The sequence below is a fragment of the Boeremia exigua genome (genome assembly GCF_020726555.1).
Source record: "Boeremia exigua strain MPI-SDFR-AT-0100 chromosome Unknown C7974scaffold_5, whole genome shotgun sequence".
In the NCBI taxonomy this organism is placed as follows: Eukaryota; Fungi; Ascomycota; class Dothideomycetes; order Pleosporales; family Didymellaceae; genus Boeremia; species Boeremia exigua.
The window spans coordinates 2067033-2084995 of NW_025763522.1; the positions used below are offsets into that span (position 1 = coordinate 2067033).

The 17963-nt window shown below is 54.4% G+C and overlaps 4 protein-coding genes across 4 annotated transcripts; 3 read left to right on the top strand and 1 right to left on the bottom strand.

Annotated features, from left to right (window-relative positions):
* Nucleotides 1-816: 816 nt before the first annotated feature.
* On the top strand, nt 817-6584 carry C7974DRAFT_175536 (uncharacterized protein). Its single transcript, XM_046136243.1, has 3 exons — nt 817-4241; nt 4291-4408; nt 4457-6584. The coding sequence occupies exons 1-3, from the start codon at nt 1145-1147 to the stop codon at nt 6252-6254; spliced, it is 5013 nt and encodes a 1670-aa protein (XP_045998395.1). The 5' UTR covers nt 817-1144; the 3' UTR covers nt 6255-6584.
* A 384-nt stretch (nt 6585-6968) lies between these two features.
* Nucleotides 6969-8701, top strand: C7974DRAFT_393138 (uncharacterized protein). The gene has a single exon (XM_046141749.1). It carries the CDS (start codon nt 7103-7105, stop codon nt 8483-8485), a length of 1383 nt encoding a protein of 460 aa, XP_045998396.1. The 5' UTR covers nt 6969-7102; the 3' UTR covers nt 8486-8701.
* A 1734-nt stretch (nt 8702-10435) lies between these two features.
* On the top strand, nt 10436-13069 carry C7974DRAFT_375686 (uncharacterized protein; the record flags this gene model as incomplete). Its single annotated transcript, XM_046140227.1, has 1 exon — nt 10436-13069. One exon carries the CDS (start codon nt 10436-10438, stop codon nt 13067-13069), a length of 2634 nt encoding a protein of 877 aa, XP_045998397.1.
* A 927-nt stretch (nt 13070-13996) lies between these two features.
* On the bottom strand, nt 13997-17928 carry C7974DRAFT_175565 (Sfi1 spindle body protein-domain-containing protein). Its single transcript, XM_046136244.1, has 2 exons — nt 17664-17928; nt 13997-17612 (listed from the first exon to the last, which is right to left on the bottom strand). Exons 1-2 carry the CDS (start codon nt 17731-17733, stop codon nt 14059-14061), a joined length of 3624 nt encoding a protein of 1207 aa, XP_045998398.1. The 5' UTR covers nt 17734-17928; the 3' UTR covers nt 13997-14058.
* Between the last annotated feature and the right edge of the window lie 35 nt (nt 17929-17963).

Here is a 17963-nt window from a genome sequence, read left to right on the forward strand (position 1 = left end):
CAGTAGGCTCGTCATATCATCGCATTCGGAGATTGCATCATCGACAAGACGCTCAGTTGCGCAGCGCAATATACCCTGCAACATGTCCAATGTCAAGCCAAGCCTCCGTATCTTGTTCGCCTCAGTTCAGAGGTAGCATGAGTCGTTGCTGTCACAGTGTACCGCACGTTTGGGTGTCGTTTTGTGGTAGCCAGTCCAACTTCAGCATTGTGTTTACCACCGTTCCCATGACACTGACCAACCGACATCAAGCTTCAGATGTCTGGTGCACTTCTGCCGCTCACCGCCTGTGGGGTACTCGGCGCGTGTACATGAACGGCGATCCCCCAGACGCGTCAGGGCTGCGCTGCACCCTCACTGTCGAGTTGACACATCCGAGGTACGGCTCAGTCCTGGCTATGGAACACTTTGCACTTCATTACGCCGGCGTAGTCATGTCGACCTCCACGGCGCAAGAAGGGGAGCTCGTGGAGCGCACTGATAGCTGATTGGTCGACTCATTATGAGCATCGAAGACACATCCCACGAACGGCCGTGTCAAGCTTCGTACCCCGCCGACGTCCATCGCACACAAGTGACGCATTTCACGCATCTTTGCAAACCTCATAACCTGCACTGGCTTACGGTAGAACTCCACGGTCATCAGCAGCAACGTTCGGCCGACCCCACCACATTTCCCTCCATCGTCATAGACTCAGACACCCTGAGTACCAGACAACATACACTCGCCGACAGTGAACGCAGCAGTAATAATAGAAGCTTGCGCAAAACCCTTGCTGCGGAAAATCTCAACGCGATCTAGATTCGATCACTTCGAAAGCTCCTACTCTACTTCGTACATCGCGTCCATTCGCCACCCCACCGCTAGCACAGTTGACTCGAGCGCGTTCTGTCAACTTGCCACTCGCCGCAGACAATCCTCTACGTACCTCCGCACCTCGAGATCGCGACTCGCATCCATCACGAACCCGACCACATCACAGTATATCCAACCGATAATTCTGCAAACAGTCACGTTTGGCGCATCTTTCGGAGCTCCATCCTAGTTTCGCAGCCAGCACCTTTAAACACGCTTTGGTCCCAGAGATCATAGCGAGGGGCAGGCACTTGTCGAAACTCGGTAGACTCCAACAACATTTGGCACATGAGCGGCTATCTCTGGAAATACTATCTCGAAGATGACGTCGACAATTTCCGAAATGTCGTCGCATCCAACACTCAGCCGTCCCGCGCGGGCGCGCAGAAGAGCTGGCAAAGTGGAGGAGCTGGCGCTGCGGTGAACAGCAGTCCAGGCAGTTATAATGCTTCGCCGATGCTAGGCGCAAAGTGGCGCAAGACAGCAGGCGTACTGTTGACTCGTTCAGACATCAACAGTCGCGACTCTGCAGGTCTTACAATTCTGCATCACGCAGCATCCTCAACATCCGAGAGTGCTGTTGAATTCGCGCAGATCCTGTTGGAACACCAGTGGACAGATCTGTACATACAAGATGCAGAGAATGGTTGGACACCCCTACACCGAGCCTTCTACTTTGGCAACATTGCCATCGCACGCTTGATCCTGAATCGAGACGCACAGGATATCCTCGGTCAGGGCTACGGAGGCTTCAACCAGCATGCGCGAGGTTTGGTTAAAATCAAAGACAAGGAGGGGTATGGTCCTCTTGATTTGTTCTCCATGACAATTAAAGATCGCACGCTGCGTCCGGAAGAATCCCCCATGTTTGACTCAGACTCAGAAGATGATATGGCTCATGGCGACAGCGGTGACATGGATGATCAGTTGCGTAAACGTCTGATAACTCCTACAACTCTCCTCGGGGGTGATGAGGTTTACACCTTTGGCAGCAACAAGAATGTCACTCTTGGCTTTGGTGATCAAGACGATCGTGCATACCCAGAGCGCGTTGTTCTACGAAGACCCGACCACCTCCTCCGACGATTCTACGAAGAGGATCGAGAAAGGCACACCCAGTTCTGGGCTACAATGGGGACGCAGATACCGGATGCAAGGAGACAACCACCGAAGGGAACCGTGGATCTTCCTACACACATTCGAAACACCCCCATCGTGATACAAGATGTGCAGATGTCGAAACTACACACAGCCATCTTGACAACTGATCCTGTTTCGAATCTGTATATGTGTGGACATGGCACCGGAGGTCGCCTGGGAATTGGTAGCGAAACCACAAGTTATCAATTCACCTGCGTCGAGGGTGGTGGTTTGGGCCAGAAGAAGATCGCCGCAATAGCGCTGGGGCAGAACCACACCCTCGCTATCACTGACGAAGGCGAAACCTATTCGTGGGGCAATAACGCCTTTGGCCAGTTGGGATACAGTTTGCCAAAGCCTTCGCTCAAGGACGATGATCCCATCTCCACGTTACCAGTGCAAATTTTCGGTCCTCTGAAACGCGAAGCTGTAATCGGCATTGCAGCCTCGCGAATCCATTCCGTTGTCCACAGCGCAAACTCTCTGTACACATTTGGCAAGAATGAAGGACAGCTGGGCATTGTCGACTCGGACGCCCGATCCTTGGAGATGCAGATCACCCCTCGCAAGATCGCTGCATCACTGTTCTCATCCCCCATCGCCACAGTATCAGCTATCGATGGCGCTTCGATATGCATGCTCGAGAACCGAGAAGTGTGGGTGTTTGCCAATTATGGATACTCGAAGCTCAGCTTCGCGCTTGACGGGTTTACGAGTAGTTTTCTGAAGGAAAGCTGGCTGACAACGAAGTACGACACTGCGCCAAACCGCATACAGAAGATCACGTCGGGAGGCGATACTATATGCGCCTTATCAACATCTGGCGAGGTGTTCACTGTAGCCGTGAGTCGCCGGTCAGATGGTAATCAGGATGCGAGTACATCGACCACTAACCCCAAGCAAATCCGTAAGGCTCTCTCAGCACCATACCGTATTTGGTCTTCTAAGAAGAGCCACATGGCTGCAAGAGATGTCGATGTGGACCAAGATGGTTCTATCATTTTGACCACTGAGGCCGGTACGGTTTGGAGACGCACCAGAAGAGCGACAATCAAGAGCGCAAACACTACAGCTGCAGCCGAGCTAAAACCCAAAGACTACAAGTTTCAACGTGTCTCCGGTCTCACTCGTGTTGTCGCTGTTCGAGCTTCTGCATATGGTGCGTACGCCGCTGTACGGAAGGACTGTGACGTCACACGTAATCAGATTGGAGTTGATGAACCTGGTCTGTGGGAAGATCTGGCGCCATTGCTCTCCTTCTATGACCTACACAACTATGAAGAGTCTTCCGACGATGAAGAACCGGTTCCGAGGTACTGGAACAGACCCGGTCAATCACAAGCCCTCCACAAGCGTGTGCTCAAGTCTAAGGACCTTGAAAAGGAGGTTTCGGAGGTCTTGGAGCAGGCCTCAATGAACTCGGAGAATACTTACGACATGGTAATTGGTACCACGCATTCAGATGTTCGTCTTCCTGTGCACGAGTTCATCATGACTGGTCGATCTCGTGTCTTCAGGGATGCTATGCTCGACTTTCGCCTCAAGAGCTCTGCGCACATCATTCCGGAGCTTCTTACCATTAGCAGGGAGGGTAGCTTTACTCTTGTGGTATTCCAAGGCTTGGACTTCCTGACTATATTCGACATGGTGCTCTACGCGTACACTGATTCGATCGTCGACTTCTGGAATGTCACTCGACATGCGCCAGCTCTGGCCTTCCGATACCGCTCTGTTCGGACAGAATTGATGAAGGTCGCAGCTCGATTGGAAATGCGCCAGCTTGAGCCGGCTGTACGACAGATGGTCCATCCTCGACGCTCATTACAGGTCGACATGGAACTCGCCATCAAGGAGCCTTCATTCTTTGAGAGCGGAGACATCATTGTCGATCTTGCAGATGGAGAGATGCTGCTCCACTCTGACATCGTATGTCAACGTTGTCCCTTCTTCGAGGGTCTGTTCAGAGGCCGTGCCGGAGGTCAATGGCTGTCCGGGCGACGAGAAGGCTCAGCACCGGTCCGCATAGATCTGACGAACGTCGAAACCCATCTCTTTGAGCTCGTTGTCCGCCATTTGTACACTGATGCTGGCGAAGAAATCTTCGACGATGTCACAAGCGAGGATCTTAACGATTTACTCGCACTGGACGAACTCTTGGACCATGCGATGGATGTCATGTCCGTTGCTAATGAGCTAATGCTCGACCGCTTGTCGCAGATCTGTCAAAGGCTCATTGGTCGTTATGGTATGTGTTTCGACAGTGCATGTGTGAATTGGGCTAACGATGAGATCAGTCAATGCTCGCAACGTATGCTCGCTACTTACTGCTGTAGCACCCAGCTCTGTCGCAGAGTTCAAAGATGCAGCTCTGGAGTACGTCTGCCTCAGCTTGGAGGCAGTGATGCAGAATGGGTATGTATCCAGCTACTGTAAGTTGTGACAACATCTGATTCCGAACAGTTCCTTGGACGAACTTGATGACGACCTTCTGCACGAACTGAACCTGGTTGCTCGCGAGAACCAGCTTGCGTATCTACCCTTCGCCAGAAGCGGACGTGCCGAAGCTCTACTCTTCGATCGGAACCCCGAGCTTGCAGAGAGGATCGAACGAGGCAAGCGTGCCAAGATCGACGCCATCGTCCTTTCCAACAAGCACGCCAATGCTGATACACCATCGGCCTCATTCAGAGCTCAAAGTCTGGAAGAGCTGGCAGCCTCTCCTTTGCGTCAACGTAATCGTAGACGAGTATCTAACCATGCTAAGAGTGAAGTGAAGAGTCCGGTTCTGGCACCGCAGCTCAAGGGTAAAAACTCAACTGCAGACTTGATGTTCGACATGTCCGATGGCGAGGACGAAGAGAGCGGCATGGTGGAGAAGATCAAGCCTCCCCGTTTCATTGGCGGACAAGAGAAATCGAATGATCGTATGGTTGGCACACCTGAGTCGCACTGGCCGGCTGCCATCCAACAACGCCAAACGCTCGTACAAGGCAACATACAAGATGACTTCATCTCGCCAAGCTCCCTGCCCCCAAGCGCGCTGTCGGGGACAAGGTCGCCGGCTCAACCTTGGGGAACAGCACCTTTGGCTAGCGCGAAGCTCGACCTCAGGGACATCATGGCGCAGACCTCAAGTGACAAACCTTCTGGCCTCGCCCTTGGCCTTGCACAAGAAGAAAAAGAGCGTGCGCGTGCCGCTCAGCCCAAGATATCACAGAAGGAGCGCAAGCGGCTTCAGCAAGCCCAGCAACAAGGACTCGAGGTCGAAGCTGCTCAGCCGACGCCGCCAGCTGTATCACCGTGGCAAGCGGCATCTTACAGGAAACCAAGCGCAAACCAAGTCATAGTGGCAACATCACCAGCGCCACAACCCTCACCACAGCCCTCACCGCAACCTTCGCAAGCTCAAAGCACTCCCCAACTGACAATGCGCCAAACAATTGCCCGAGGCAAGGGAAAGGGTAAGGGCAAAGACAAAGACAAAGATGCTAGCACACCTGTCGCGTCCTCTCCATCTCAAACCGCAGCCTCCGAACGCGGCATGTCAGTCTCAAATACGCCGATTCCCGTACCTATGTCTGTTCGCCATATACCACTTCCTTCCCACTCACCTACTTCACCCAGTCAAAATCTCAGCATAATGGAGATTCTGTCTCTGCAGGAAGCTGAGAAAACGTCCATCCGAGACGTGGCTGCGAAGCGCAGTCTCGAAGAGATTCAACAGGAACAGGAATTCCAGCAGTGGTGGGAGGCCGAAAGCAAGCGCGCAATTGAGCAAGAGGAGCAGGCCAAGCGAGCCGCAGAGCGCGCTGTGAAAGCCGCTGGAAGAGGGAGAGGTAAAGGCCGCGGCGGCGCAGGTGGCGCCGCAAGCAACGGCACTGACGCTAGAAAGAAGAGTGGAGAAGCGAAGAAGGAAAAGAAAACCGAGCCTACAGAGAACAGCGGAGACGCAAAAAAGGAGAGGAAAAGCGAGCCCGCAGACGGTCCGCGGAGAGAGAAACCGCCGAGGCCGCGAGCACCCAAACCTCAGCACCATGCTCCAGCCTCACAGTCTGCTGCAGTCAATCCTGAAGCTCCCGCATTTGTGCCCCCACCCGCGCCACGCGCAGATAGTGGCGCGAATAGTGGCCGCGGCAGGGGGCGTGGTGGGCATCGTGGCGGACGAGGGGGTGCTGGCGGTGCGGCGAGGGGGGCAAGACCGTCTGCGCCGGCGAGAGATGTGCAGAGTGCGCCTGCCGCGCCTGCTCAGGTGCTGTAGTGGTACGAGTTGATGACCGTGTTGTAGCATTGGAAAGCGAATTCATTGATACCCAGCGTATCAAATCCAGCACGCATTCATGCCTGGTGTTGATTTGTTTCTAACAGTGGCCTTCTGTTTAGTGACGTTGGCGAAGGACTGTTTGACCTTGCAATAAACTAGAGACTGAGCTCTTGTGGGTAGTCTAAGATCACGTTCGGTGAGTGTACGAAATCCAATCTGATGTCTCTTTCCTCAGGTAGCTGTGCGTAACGATCTTCAAGCTCTTGCTCCTTATGCTAGCCCTTTCTTTCTGAATTCTTGCTGCTTTGAAATAGTGTAGGACTGCTGACTAGCAATGATAAAAAGGTGCAGATACATCAAGAACAACACTGATGCCTTTCCACTGCGTAATCTCTCCAACAAAATTGATCGACAGTCGCACTTCTTCAAAGCAAATGCCAACAAACGTAAAGCTATGTCAAACTAAGCTGCCTGTGGAAATGATATGTATATCAATGAGAGTGAAGCATTGGCTCGATCGTAGCTCCCGCTCCCGTACATACGTCACTCGAAAGCTGCTCGTTGTTGTCGTTGGCAGCTGCTACACCTGGACCCCTTCCGAAATCACTGGTCACTGCGGCAGCACATGCGGCCTACTAGCGCGTCGCGTACAGCACGATCGTGAAGATCTCTGTAAATTAACGATGCAGCCCCGTGTGAAAACAGGTATTGGGTGCGGGAAGGGTACACGCTAGACGTCGTGCGCCACCCCGACATCCTTGAACATGACGTCGGCACATCCGCATCTCACTATTACCAGCTGTGAATCCTTCAAGATCCTCAAGGATCAATAACAATACGAGAACATGCCTACTAAACAAGCACAGCAAAGTCCGAAACCGAAATCCGCGAACAGTAACAACAAGATGGGGGACAGCAACACCAGCAAACAGCAGCCTATCCCTGAACGCGAAATCAAACAGAATGCCGGAGTTTCAGCAACCATGGCGTTGCAGGCGGCGCAGAAAGCATGGGAATACAGGCAGGCAGCCAACGCTGCAGGAGACCCAGATGCCCGAGAGGAGATCCTCGCCAAAGCTATCAATAAAGAGATCGAAGCAGAATCTTTTGGCAAGGCAGCCAAGTACACGCAGTCTGGTGCATTTCAGGGACTTGCTGCTGGCGCAGGGCTTGGTGTACAACCTGGAGTCACGATTGGCAAAATCACTGGAGCCATCGTGGGAGGAACCGTATCTACAGTCACGGGTCTACTCGGCGCTGGTATTGGCTCAGTGTACGGTGCCATGAATGGGCCAATGTGGGATCTTGGACAGATGGCCAGCCATGGAGTCCGAGGTGTCATTGGCGACTTTCCTAATTGGAAGTCTACGCCGGCACAGAAGAAGGCCTTGGAAAAGATGGTCATGCAGTCGAAGGAGACACAAGCGCCCACCGAGGAAGAGTTGGAGCAGATGAAGAACGATATGCCAGATGATATGCCGCAAAACTGGTCCCAGTCGGTGCAGGATATGACCAGCTGGAGACCTTCAATGCCATCCATGCCCAAAATGCCGAACATGCCATCGATGGGCCAAGCTGGCACTGCTGTTGGTTTGGGAGGCCTGGGTGCCTCACTGGGATTTGGTGGCGGCCAGGAGAAGGGCCCAAGTAACCAGACTCAGGCAAAGGCCAGGCAGGCATCTCAGCAAGACGGCCACGCGGTTCGGCAGGCATCTAAGCCCAAGCAGCCTGCTGCTCCCAAACAAGCCCCTACACCAAAAGAAGCACCTACACCTAGGGAAACTCAAAAGGCAGAGACCAAGCCGGAGCCGGAACCAGCCCCTGCAAAAGACTCGAAGCCACAACCTCGCAAGTCACAGAGAACTTCTGCACCACAGCAACAGCCCGAAGCAAGCGCGCCAACAGAAACGAAGACCTCGACGCAAGAACCGCCGAAGAAGTCACAAGAGACAAAGCCGAAAGAAAGTGCTGCAAAGAAGGCTGCCGCGCCAGAGAAGTCGCCACCAAAACTTGCCTCGAAGCCACCGGCTGCAAAGCCTGCGGCGGCTGCTCAGTCGAAGCCCGCTCCCTCAGCAGCGAGCACCGAGACCAAAGCCCCAGCTTCCTCAAACGGCGAACGAAGGAAGCCACGAAAACTAGCTGCCAAGTCTGATAGCGCAAGCTCAACTCCAGCACCGACCGCTAAGCGGGCACCCAGGAAACTTGAATCGCGCAAGGCGGCAGCTTGAAGTGCGTCTCGTACTGCGACTTGTCTAAGATAGGACATGTGCTTGTGCTGCTTGAGGTACAGCTGATTGCGAAGGATGTTGTACCGTTGTTCGATGTGTATAGCGTTTGCATTGCTTGTCTTGATGAGTGCTTCAGCAAGCGGGCCGGCTTGACGTCTTTAATCATAGCGAATCACCCTTATCATAGCAACTGAATTTGATACCCACCTGATGCACTTCCTCGTCTGCTCATACGCGCTCATCTCGAATGTTCGGATGGCGTGGGCTATCAAATGTGTGATCGGATGTTGCGGCGCTTGTATTGCGTACTGTTCGTGTTCATCACATAACAAGACAGCTTCCTCATATTTTCCTTTCGTGTTGCTCCGTTCATCCTTAGCGACCGTCCTCATTACTCGGCTTCTGGTTTCTGGATATGCCGTAGAGCAACACTTTTTGACTCGGAATCCTGCTAGGCTTTTTCTTTGCCCTTGGCTTGAGACTTTCACTTTTTAGAGCAGAGGGAAAGCTTTGAGATTGTCGAAGTCAATATATTGAGAGTGACTAAAGAATTATTTATGGAAGGCTATGTGGCAACGTTCAATGCAACACTAATACAGGACTGAAAGTGGCGAGGCGGGAGATCTAGTTCTGGAGTCAGCACACTTCACTGTGTCGATCGTGGAGCGATATCCTTATGCCTGGTTTAGCCGGACGTGAGCGATGTAAAAGTGTCTTAGGTGTACCAACAAGTTAAAGATAAGGCCATAGCTCCAATACCATTGGGCAACGGCTGTTATTTCCTGTCGTGGTCGGCAACCTTAATGATCCGTCCTCTTTACATTAGGAATAACCACTACGACTGACGACGACTGTGAGCTCTACACGGTCTAGGTCGGCGAAGTATGGCAAAGTCTCACTTTCGGATTCTCCAAATTTCGGCGCTGTTCTCCAATTGTACTTCGCGTATCAATGAAAAAGGCCGAAGAATGTATCATCCCCCCCACAACACAGATCGCACCCACTGGCCCCTCTAGTCCGCGGAAAGATCCGTGATCATCATTCGTCGCTATTGGATAGTGCTGGGCGTACTTACAGTCCTTCTGACTCCTGCGAAGAATGCACCTCGTAGGAATTGGATGGCGTACATCGAGGCTAGCCAGAAATGCCACAATGCTTAACATTGTTGGCCAAGGATCGTGGATTAGGCAATCTGGAAACTTCCTTGCCTGATATGTAAACAATCTTTGCGGAACATAGGAAGGGCGAAGGCGTACTTCAAAGCCTCCCCTGCGCCGCGTGTTGTTTGCTTGAACAGCCTTTGTCGTTTATTAGCGGCTGCTTGACGGCTCCCAAAGTTTCTCCACTCTCTTTCCGTCTTTTGGCGTCGGCCACTGATATGCACGCTACCTCTTGGTGGCTTCCGTTCCTTGCTGGAGCTGCAGCCCTCCCGCAGTTTGGCCCAGCACAGCTCCTCGCGAAGCCGCGAGTTTCAACTACTCCGCAAATTCTATCCGTTCCGCAAGTCCCGACTGTTCCACGACTTCCGACTCTTCAACAACTTCCAACTAGTCCGCTACTTCCAATTGCTCAAGGTGTCCCGCGACCACAAATTCCAGATGTAAATGCAGTTAGTGGCTCCATATATCTAGGCTTCTTCATCAGCATCAGCCCACCGACTGGCCTCCTTGGGGCTATTCAGCAGCTTCTTACTGGTCCAGTCATTACTCTCCCGGACCTTACCTGGCAGTCATGTAACGACTTTTGCTATCAAAGAGCTTGTAGATATGCCGGAATCGAAGGTGGCGATACTTGTCGCTGTGGCAATCTCTTATCGTTCAATTTGCAACCCGTTACCGATGCCATCTGCGCTCTGACGTGTGCGGGCGATGCAGCCGAATGCTGTGGAGCACTCAACCGTCTAGTCTTGTTCGAAATCATCAAACCTCTGGTCCCCGGCCAAGGACTTCCATGGACCGGTCTACCGCCTCCAAGCTTACCGACTCCAAAGCCAGTTATTCCTGTGCCACCGAAGCCAGTGATTCCAAAGCCAGTAATTCCTGTGGTGCCAAAGCCAGTGATTCCAAAGCCAGTAATCCCAAAGCCGGTAATCCCAAGCCGGTAATCCCAAAGCCGGTAATCCCAAAGCCGGTAATTCCAAAGCCGGTAATTCCAAAGCCAGTAATTCCGAAGCCAGTAATCCCAAAGCCAGTGATTCCAAAACCAGTGATTCCTGTGCCGCCAAAGCCAGTCATTCCTGTGCCGCCAAAGCCAGTCATCCCTGTGCCGCCAAAGCCAGTGATTCCTGTCCCCCCGAAGCCAGTGATTCCCGTACCGCCGAAGCCGGTTATTCCTGTACCTCCAAAGCCAGTAATCCCTGTAACACCTAAACCAAATCCCCCCGTCATCGGAGGCGGTGGTTTGCCCGGATTAGAAGGAATCCCTGGAATTGGTGGGTTGCCCGGACTAGGCGGGCAGCCTGGGGGTGGTCAACCTGGAGGTGGTCAGCCTGGAGGTGGTCAGCCTGGAGGCGGGCTACCTGGAGTGGGCGGGTTACCTGGAATTGGTGGACAGCCGGGAGGAGGTGGACTGCCTGGCGTAGGTGGCTTGCCCGGTGTAGGTGGACTACCTGGAGTTGGTGGACTCCCTGGAATTGGTGGCTTGCCCGGACTAGGAGGCCAGCCTGGAGGTGGCCAACCTGGAGGGGGTCAACCTGGAGGTGGCTTGCCCGGAGTTGGTGGACTCCCCGGAATTGGTGGATTGCCCGGACTAGGCGGTCAACCTGGAGGTGGTCAGCCTGGAGGAGGTGGATTACCTGAAGTCGGCGGACTACCCGGACTTGGTGGACTACCCGGACTTGGTGGACTACCCGGACTAGGTGGACTACCTGGACTAGGTGGCCAGCCTGGAGGTGGACAACCTGGAGGTGGCTTGCCTGGAATTGGGGGCTTGCCTGGAATTGGTGGCTTGCCTGGACTAGGCGGTCAGCCTGGAGGCGGTCAGCCTGGAGGCGGTCAGCCTGGAGGGGGTCAGCCTGGAGGAGGTGGATTACCTGAAGTCGGCGGACTACCCGGACTTGGTGGACTACCCGGACTAGGTGGACTACCTGGACTAGGTGGCCAGCCTGGAGGTGGACAACCTGGAGGTGGCTTGCCTGGAATTGGGGGCTTGCCTGGAATTGGTGGCTTGCCTGGACTAGGCGGTCAGCCTGGAGGCGGTCAGCCTGGAGGCGGTCAGCCTGGAGGGGGTCAGCCTGGAGGAGGTGGATTACCTGAAGTCGGCGGACTACCCGGACTTGGTGGACTACCCGGACTCGGTGGCCAGCCTGGAGGTGGCCAGCCTGGAGGTGGCTTGCCCGGTGTAGGTGGACTCCCTGGAATTGGTGGCTTGCCCGGACTAGGCGGGCAGCCTGGAGGTGGCCAGCCTGGAGGTGTTGGACTGCCAGGAATTGGTGGCTTACCCGGACTAGGAGGCCAGCCTGGAAATGAACAGCCTGGAGGGGGTCAGCCTGGGGGTGGCTTGCCCGGACTCCCTGGACTTGGTGGGTTGCCCGGACTAGGAGGCCAGCCTGGAGGTGGTCAACCCGGAGGGGGTCAGCCTGGGGGTGGCTTGCCCGGACTCCCTGGAATTGGAGGCTTACCTGGACTAGGTGGCTTGCCTGGAGTTGGCGGACAGCCTGGAAATGAACAGCCTGGAGGGGGTCAGCCTGGGGGTGGCTTGCCCGGACTCCCTGGACTTGGTGGACTGCCTGGAGTTGGTGGTCAACCTGGAGGAGGCCAGCCTGGGGGTGGTCAACCTGGTGGACAGCCGGGAGGTGGCTTGCCCGGACTCCCTGAACTTGGTGGACTGCCTGGAGTTGGTGGTCAACCTGGAGGAGGCCAGCCTGGGGGTGGCCAACCTGGTGGACAGCCGGGAGGTGGCTTGCCCGGACTCCCTGGACTTGGTGGACTACCTGGACTAGGTGGCTTGCCTGGAGTTGGTGGACAGCCTGGGGGACAGCCGGGAGGAGGCCAGCCTGGGGGTGGCCAACCTGGTGGACAGCCGGGAGGTGGCTTGCCTGGACTCCCTGGACTTGGTGGACTACCTGGACTAGGTGGCTTGCCTGGAGTTGGTGGACAGCCTGGGGGACAGCCGGGAGGAGGCCAGCCTGGGGGTGGCCAACCTGGTGGACAGCCGGGAGGTGGCTTGCCTGGACTCCCTGGACTTGGTGGACTACCTGGACTAGGTGGCTTGCCTGGAGTTGGTGGACAGCCTGGGGGACAGCCGGGAGGAGGCCAGCCTGGGGTTGGCCAACCTGGTGGACAGCCGGGAGGTGGCTTGCCCGGACTCCCTGGAATTGGTGGACTACCCGGACTAGGTGGACAGCCTGGAGGCGGGCAGCCTGGAGGTGGTCAACCTGGAGGTGGCTTGCCCGGAATAGGCGGACTACCTGGAATTGGCGGCTTGCCTGGGATCGGTGGACTGCCCGGAGGCGGCGGAACATTACCAGGTGTGGGCACCTGGCCAGGTGCTTCATTTCCAGGTTTCGTCTCGGCAACAGATACATGTATTGTATCGTTGCCTGCCTCCATTCGTGAGGCCGTCATCAGCTCCTGCTTCTCGTAGAACTAGTCTCGCATGTATCTGAAGCTCGAACCAATGGAGAATTTCGGTCCGGGACCTTCCAATCAATACCTTCCTTACAATCAGACTGCTGTACCTATTTGCTGTTCTTACCCCATTGTTTTTTGAGCAATTGCTGCACATGTTCTATCGCGATATCTTGATAGCATATTGATTATGTTGTTGTTTCGCTACTTTCTCTTTATGTCGTACAGAAAGGCATGTTATAGTAGAGTTGGATCGTGTTGAACGTTTGCCCCGATCTGAGGGCAGTGATCAAGTCTTGAGACGGTGTCGTGTGGTCTGAATCTTTTGAAGTGCTGCACAGCTGCACGATTCTCAGTAGCATCCGCACGATCTACGCATACGCGATCAAGGGAGATCCGAATGTGCTGATGTTCGGAAGTTGCCCCATAGCACCTCCCGTTACAAGCATCGTCGGATATAGCGAGATCAGATGTCCGGGCAGTACCGCGGACTGGTGAGTGTACATGGACCTGGCATCGGAGTTATCGTCAAGAGAAATGTCCTCTCTAACCGCATCGTTTGAGTCTCGCCAAAAGGACAAAATCCGGTCTTAAGCACATAATCGTGACAGGTGCAGGTCACCAGTTCCGAATCGATGCTTATGTTACGTACTACAAGATAATCTTGTGGTTTCATGGAGTCGTATCGTTGTTCGTCGCATTATTCAGGTATGAAAATTGCCTAACAGCACTTGCAGTGGACTGCGTTCCTGGGGGTGATCAGTCGTAGAGGTGTTGGCTCGTTGTGCTCCGGATCGCAGCAGCTTTTGGACTCCTTTGTTGACATGGGCTGAAGCTCTAGTCATGTGCAAGAGTTGTGAGTGAGAGACGTGTTGGCCTAAAATATCTCGAACGTGTTCTTGGTCAGTCACAGCCTGTGCAGTGTGCCTCACCAGTCGCCGCCAGGCTAAGGATTGAACACTTGTATTCATCAAAGCAATGGACAATGGCTACACAACATCTCAGCTACCCAAACTGACTCACATCGCCAAAGCCGACTCTTCCTCTCCCTCTCGCAGCCCTCCCTCTACTTCCCTTCATCGCGCTGTTCGGCACAGCGGATGCCCCAACACTAGCACCAAACCCTCCTTCCCTCAATCTCCTCTGAAAACTCGTCACCCCACCAACAACACCGCCTCCAGCCACGCCAAAGTCCCTGGTTGTCTGGACAGGTGGCGCACTCATTGCACCCAGCCTCACAACACGCTTCTCGGGGCTAGAAGGCAGTTCTGATCGCTTGGCGCGTACTGCAGCGCGCTTGTTTGGTGTCTTGAGGTAGCCTACGCCTTTGAGAGGTCTGCTAATGGTAGGCGGCGGGTAGGCTGGTGTGCCTGCCCAGAAGGTACTGCGCTCTTCTTCGGCAAAGTCGAGATCTGGTGAGGCGGGCTCAGGAGCGGCGGTAGAAGGCGCACGTGGAGGAAACGTACGTGGCCGTGACGCGGATGGCCTGGCAGATGATGGAGGTTTCGGTGATGACATTGATTGAACGAGAGGGCGAGTCGATGTGCGCTGACGTTCTGGTGTTACGGAGAGCGAGAGGTCGAGGTCATGTTTCAGGCCAAGCGCAGATGCATCGAAAGCAGACCATGCTTCGAGGCGATGCGTTTCGTCACCAGCATTATTGGGGTTCATCTCTTGGTCATCCTCGGCATCTCCGTCCTGATCGTCAAAACGGGTGTGGTCTTCATCTGGGCTTCTTCGCCCGCCTCTTGAGCTTCTTGTGGGTGTAGGTGAGACAGGTCGATTCGCGACACGTTCAACTGTTTGTTCGTTCCAGAAGCGTATCATGGCTCTAACGTGCTTTTCAAAATTGCGTTCGAACAATGCTCGCGCAGTCTCTTCTTGTCTCTGGACATTCCAGAGTCGCCATCCAAGCTTCTTGAGCGCTGCCGTCGCTGCAATTTCAGTACTTTCCTGGTGGAGTGCTGTTGCTTGCGACTCCATCGACTGCAGCGTATCCAGACGCTGCATCCAGATGTTAAAGTGTTTGGAACCGAGTTTGGAGTCGTGAAAACTGAAGGCCTGTGTGTTCAGTTGTTGAACAGTGAGCGTTCGGTCGTGCCAGTCGTGCAGTAGTGCGCCAGCAGTGCGCAAAGTGCGATCTTCCAGTATCAGAGCAGCTTGTTGATTATGCTCCATGATCGTGTTCGCCTTCGCTCGCCACCTCTCGAATAGCCTACCCACTAGGTTCGATTTGACTTTTCTTCGTACCTGCGCATACGTGTCACGTCTTCGGTTCCTGCGTGTTTGCTGCGTCGCACTGTTCCAATGCTTTAGGGTCCGAGTACCAAGAACGTAGAAGCGAGCATCGTCTGACCACTGCTTCAGCTGCTGAAAGTGCTCAAGTCTCTCTTTCAGTCTTTCAAAAATCCGCTGCTTTAGCTTTAGGTCATACTCAGCAATCACCGCGCACTCCTCACGCCTCTTCTCAGAGGCGTCAGTGTCCATCTTCTTCAGACACGTACGCAAGAGCTGAGCTCGCTTGAAGTGGGTGAATCGTCTTTCCGCAGCTTCAAGAGTGTTCGAGCGCTGCTCAGTCTTAGTAGCCCAGGTATGGAAAGTTGACTCTTTGAGCCTTTGGTCGTGGACACGCTGCAAAAGTGAGACTCTGGAGGCAAGCGTCCACTTGTAAAGGCACTCGACAAGTATGCGGTCATTGATTCGCTGCTCCAGAGCCTGCATGCGGAGGCGATCATTCCATGCAGTATAGGCGTTGCGCATAACACGCAACGTATCCACCTGCCGAGCCCGTTGCGACAGCTGAGCGGTGTGGCGCCACGTGAGGAAAGCGGTGCGCATTCGTCGATTGTTCACCCGTGTTCGTAGTTGTCGTAGGATGGGTGTGAATTGCGCATGCTTCTGAAGGCTGTACAGCCCTGAAGCCATCAGTGATGTTCGTCTAAACTCATCTGCTTGGGCATCCAGGCTTTGCACGGCTGTTGTCTTCTGCTTCCAGCTTGCCAACAATCTGCCCAGGACCAAATTGTCGCTTTTCTTGGTCGCCAGCTCTTCTCTTTCTGTACTTACACGTGCGACCTCAACCCACCTTCTAAGCATGTCCCTCTTGAGGCGGTCGTTATGCCAAGCTAACCCAGCAATGCCACAGAATTGAAAGAACCAATTTGTGAAAACTCTTTGCACAAGGTTCTCTTCGTACAGAGTCACCGCAAATTGCGCATTCCCACGAACAGTTGCCGTTCGCGCACGCCACTGTTGCAAAAATCTTGCGAGCACAAAGTGCTGGACCTTCAGCTCATTGACAGCAGTGATCTCACGCCAGCCATGGAAGAAGCGAGTGCGCAGTATATGTCTCCTTGCGACCGACGTGCGTTGGACCTCGTCCTCAGCGCTTCTTGCCCAATGTGTGAACGCCTTCGTGAGGAGAAACAGGTTCCGAGCTCTGTCCGCGCGAGCCTCAAGGCGTCCAAAGAAGCGGTCAGTCTCATTATTCGAGCGGCGCATACGCGCTGTATCTCGGAGCTGATCAAGCGTCAGCCTCAACAAGATTCTGCGGTCGAAAGCCTCAGCCAACGCCTCTTGATCGTATCGTCTCCCGATCAGGTCTTGTGTACGGTTGCGCCAGGCCTGTAAGCAGTCTCGTGATACTCGATGCAGTCGCTGGAGTTCGAACGTCTCGGCTTCGTCCATCAATCGTGTATCAGAGGGTTGATATGGTTCGGGTACGAATTGTTGATAATAATGAATTGAGTCGTGGTGACCACGCTGCTCGTAATGATTGTCGGGAAACGGTGCGTTCACGCCAGGGACCTGCACACGTGAAAGATCCAAACTGGTCGTCCGGTCGGTGTACTCGCTGTCTGCTCTCTCATGATCTCTTTGCCGTGACGCTATGGTATTAGCATCTCGTCGAATGCGCAGACTGGCACGACTGGAGATGGAACCATTCCTCCGGCGACCATGATACTGCCTTGACCAGTCTGGTCTCTGCGCTTGACCGTCGATACGTGCGCGGATCGGAAGCTGCGCCCGTTGGAGCCTCAGGGCCTCGGTATCTGACGTTGAGCGGCTCTTTGCCAACATTCCATCCAATGCATGGCTCAATGAGCCCCTTCTCTTGCTCCTCGGCACGTCTTTGACTTCGCTCCCCGCAACTTTATCCGCCGAACCATCGAAGAAGCTCTCGAAACTTCCTCGTCTCGTCAGTCTTTCTGAATGGGCCAGCACAGCCTGCGCAACTACTTTATTGTGCGCGCCCTTCCTGGCGTTTTTCTGCGTGTCGCGAGTGTCCCCGACCTCGGCGTCTCCAGTGTTGTCTCCATCACTCTCCTCATCAACTACGATTTCAAACTCCGCCAGCACCCGGTGGAACCTCTCGACTAAGCTCTCGTCTGTTCTCCGATCCTGCTGCATGCGAAATAGAAACCGGTGTAGAACGGCATCATCACTAGGTAACAAGCCATATTCTTCGAGGACCTCTTCATATGCGTTGAAGAGCGCGCGGGAGGAGCGGTCCGGCGAAGAGGAGGCGCGGTGGATTATCGTGTAAAGGAGTTCGATGGCTGCGCAGATCAATTAGCGCATCGATAGCACATAGTCTGAACTTCGCCTACCTTCATCAGACAAGTCATCTTTGTGTAGATCAGGCGTATTGTATCCGCTGCCGTTCATGGGGGATGGCATTCGAGCTCGCGACGTAAAAAGCGGCGCGTTCGCGACAACATGAGCTCTCTCGTCCCAAGCTTGAATTGCGTCCAGAAAGCAGGACGCCCAAGAATATGCAAGAAATGCGCGCGATCTCAGCGTCAAAAGTGTCAAGAGCGTCACGATAGGTTGAAGGAGAGCGACCAATGCCGCGTTGACGTTGGACGCGCTTTGTTTGGCCCCGCAACGCCCAACCACCTGCACCCGGA

Bases quoted from the DNA above. Each gene is read 5' to 3' on its own strand.
- C7974DRAFT_175536 (XM_046136243.1), top strand. From the start codon at position 1,145: ATGAGCGGCTATCTCTGGAAATACTATCTCGAAGATGACGTCGACAAT. The intron at 4,242-4,290 runs GTATGTGTTTCG...CGATGAGATCAG, and splicing joins AAGGCTCATTGGTCGTTATG to TCAATGCTCGCAACGTATGC. The intron at 4,409-4,456 runs GTATGTATCCAG...GATTCCGAACAG, and splicing joins GAGGCAGTGATGCAGAATGG to TTCCTTGGACGAACTTGATG.
- C7974DRAFT_393138 (XM_046141749.1), top strand. From the start codon at position 7,103: ATGCCTACTAAACAAGCACAGCAAAGTCCGAAACCGAAATCCGCGAAC.
- C7974DRAFT_175565 (XM_046136244.1), bottom strand. From the start codon at position 17,733: ATGCCATCCCCCATGAACGGCAGCGGATACAATACGCCTGATCTACAC. The intron at 17,613-17,663 runs GTAGGCGAAGTT...TGATCTGCGCAG, and splicing joins AGATGACTTGTCTGATGAAG to CCATCGAACTCCTTTACACG.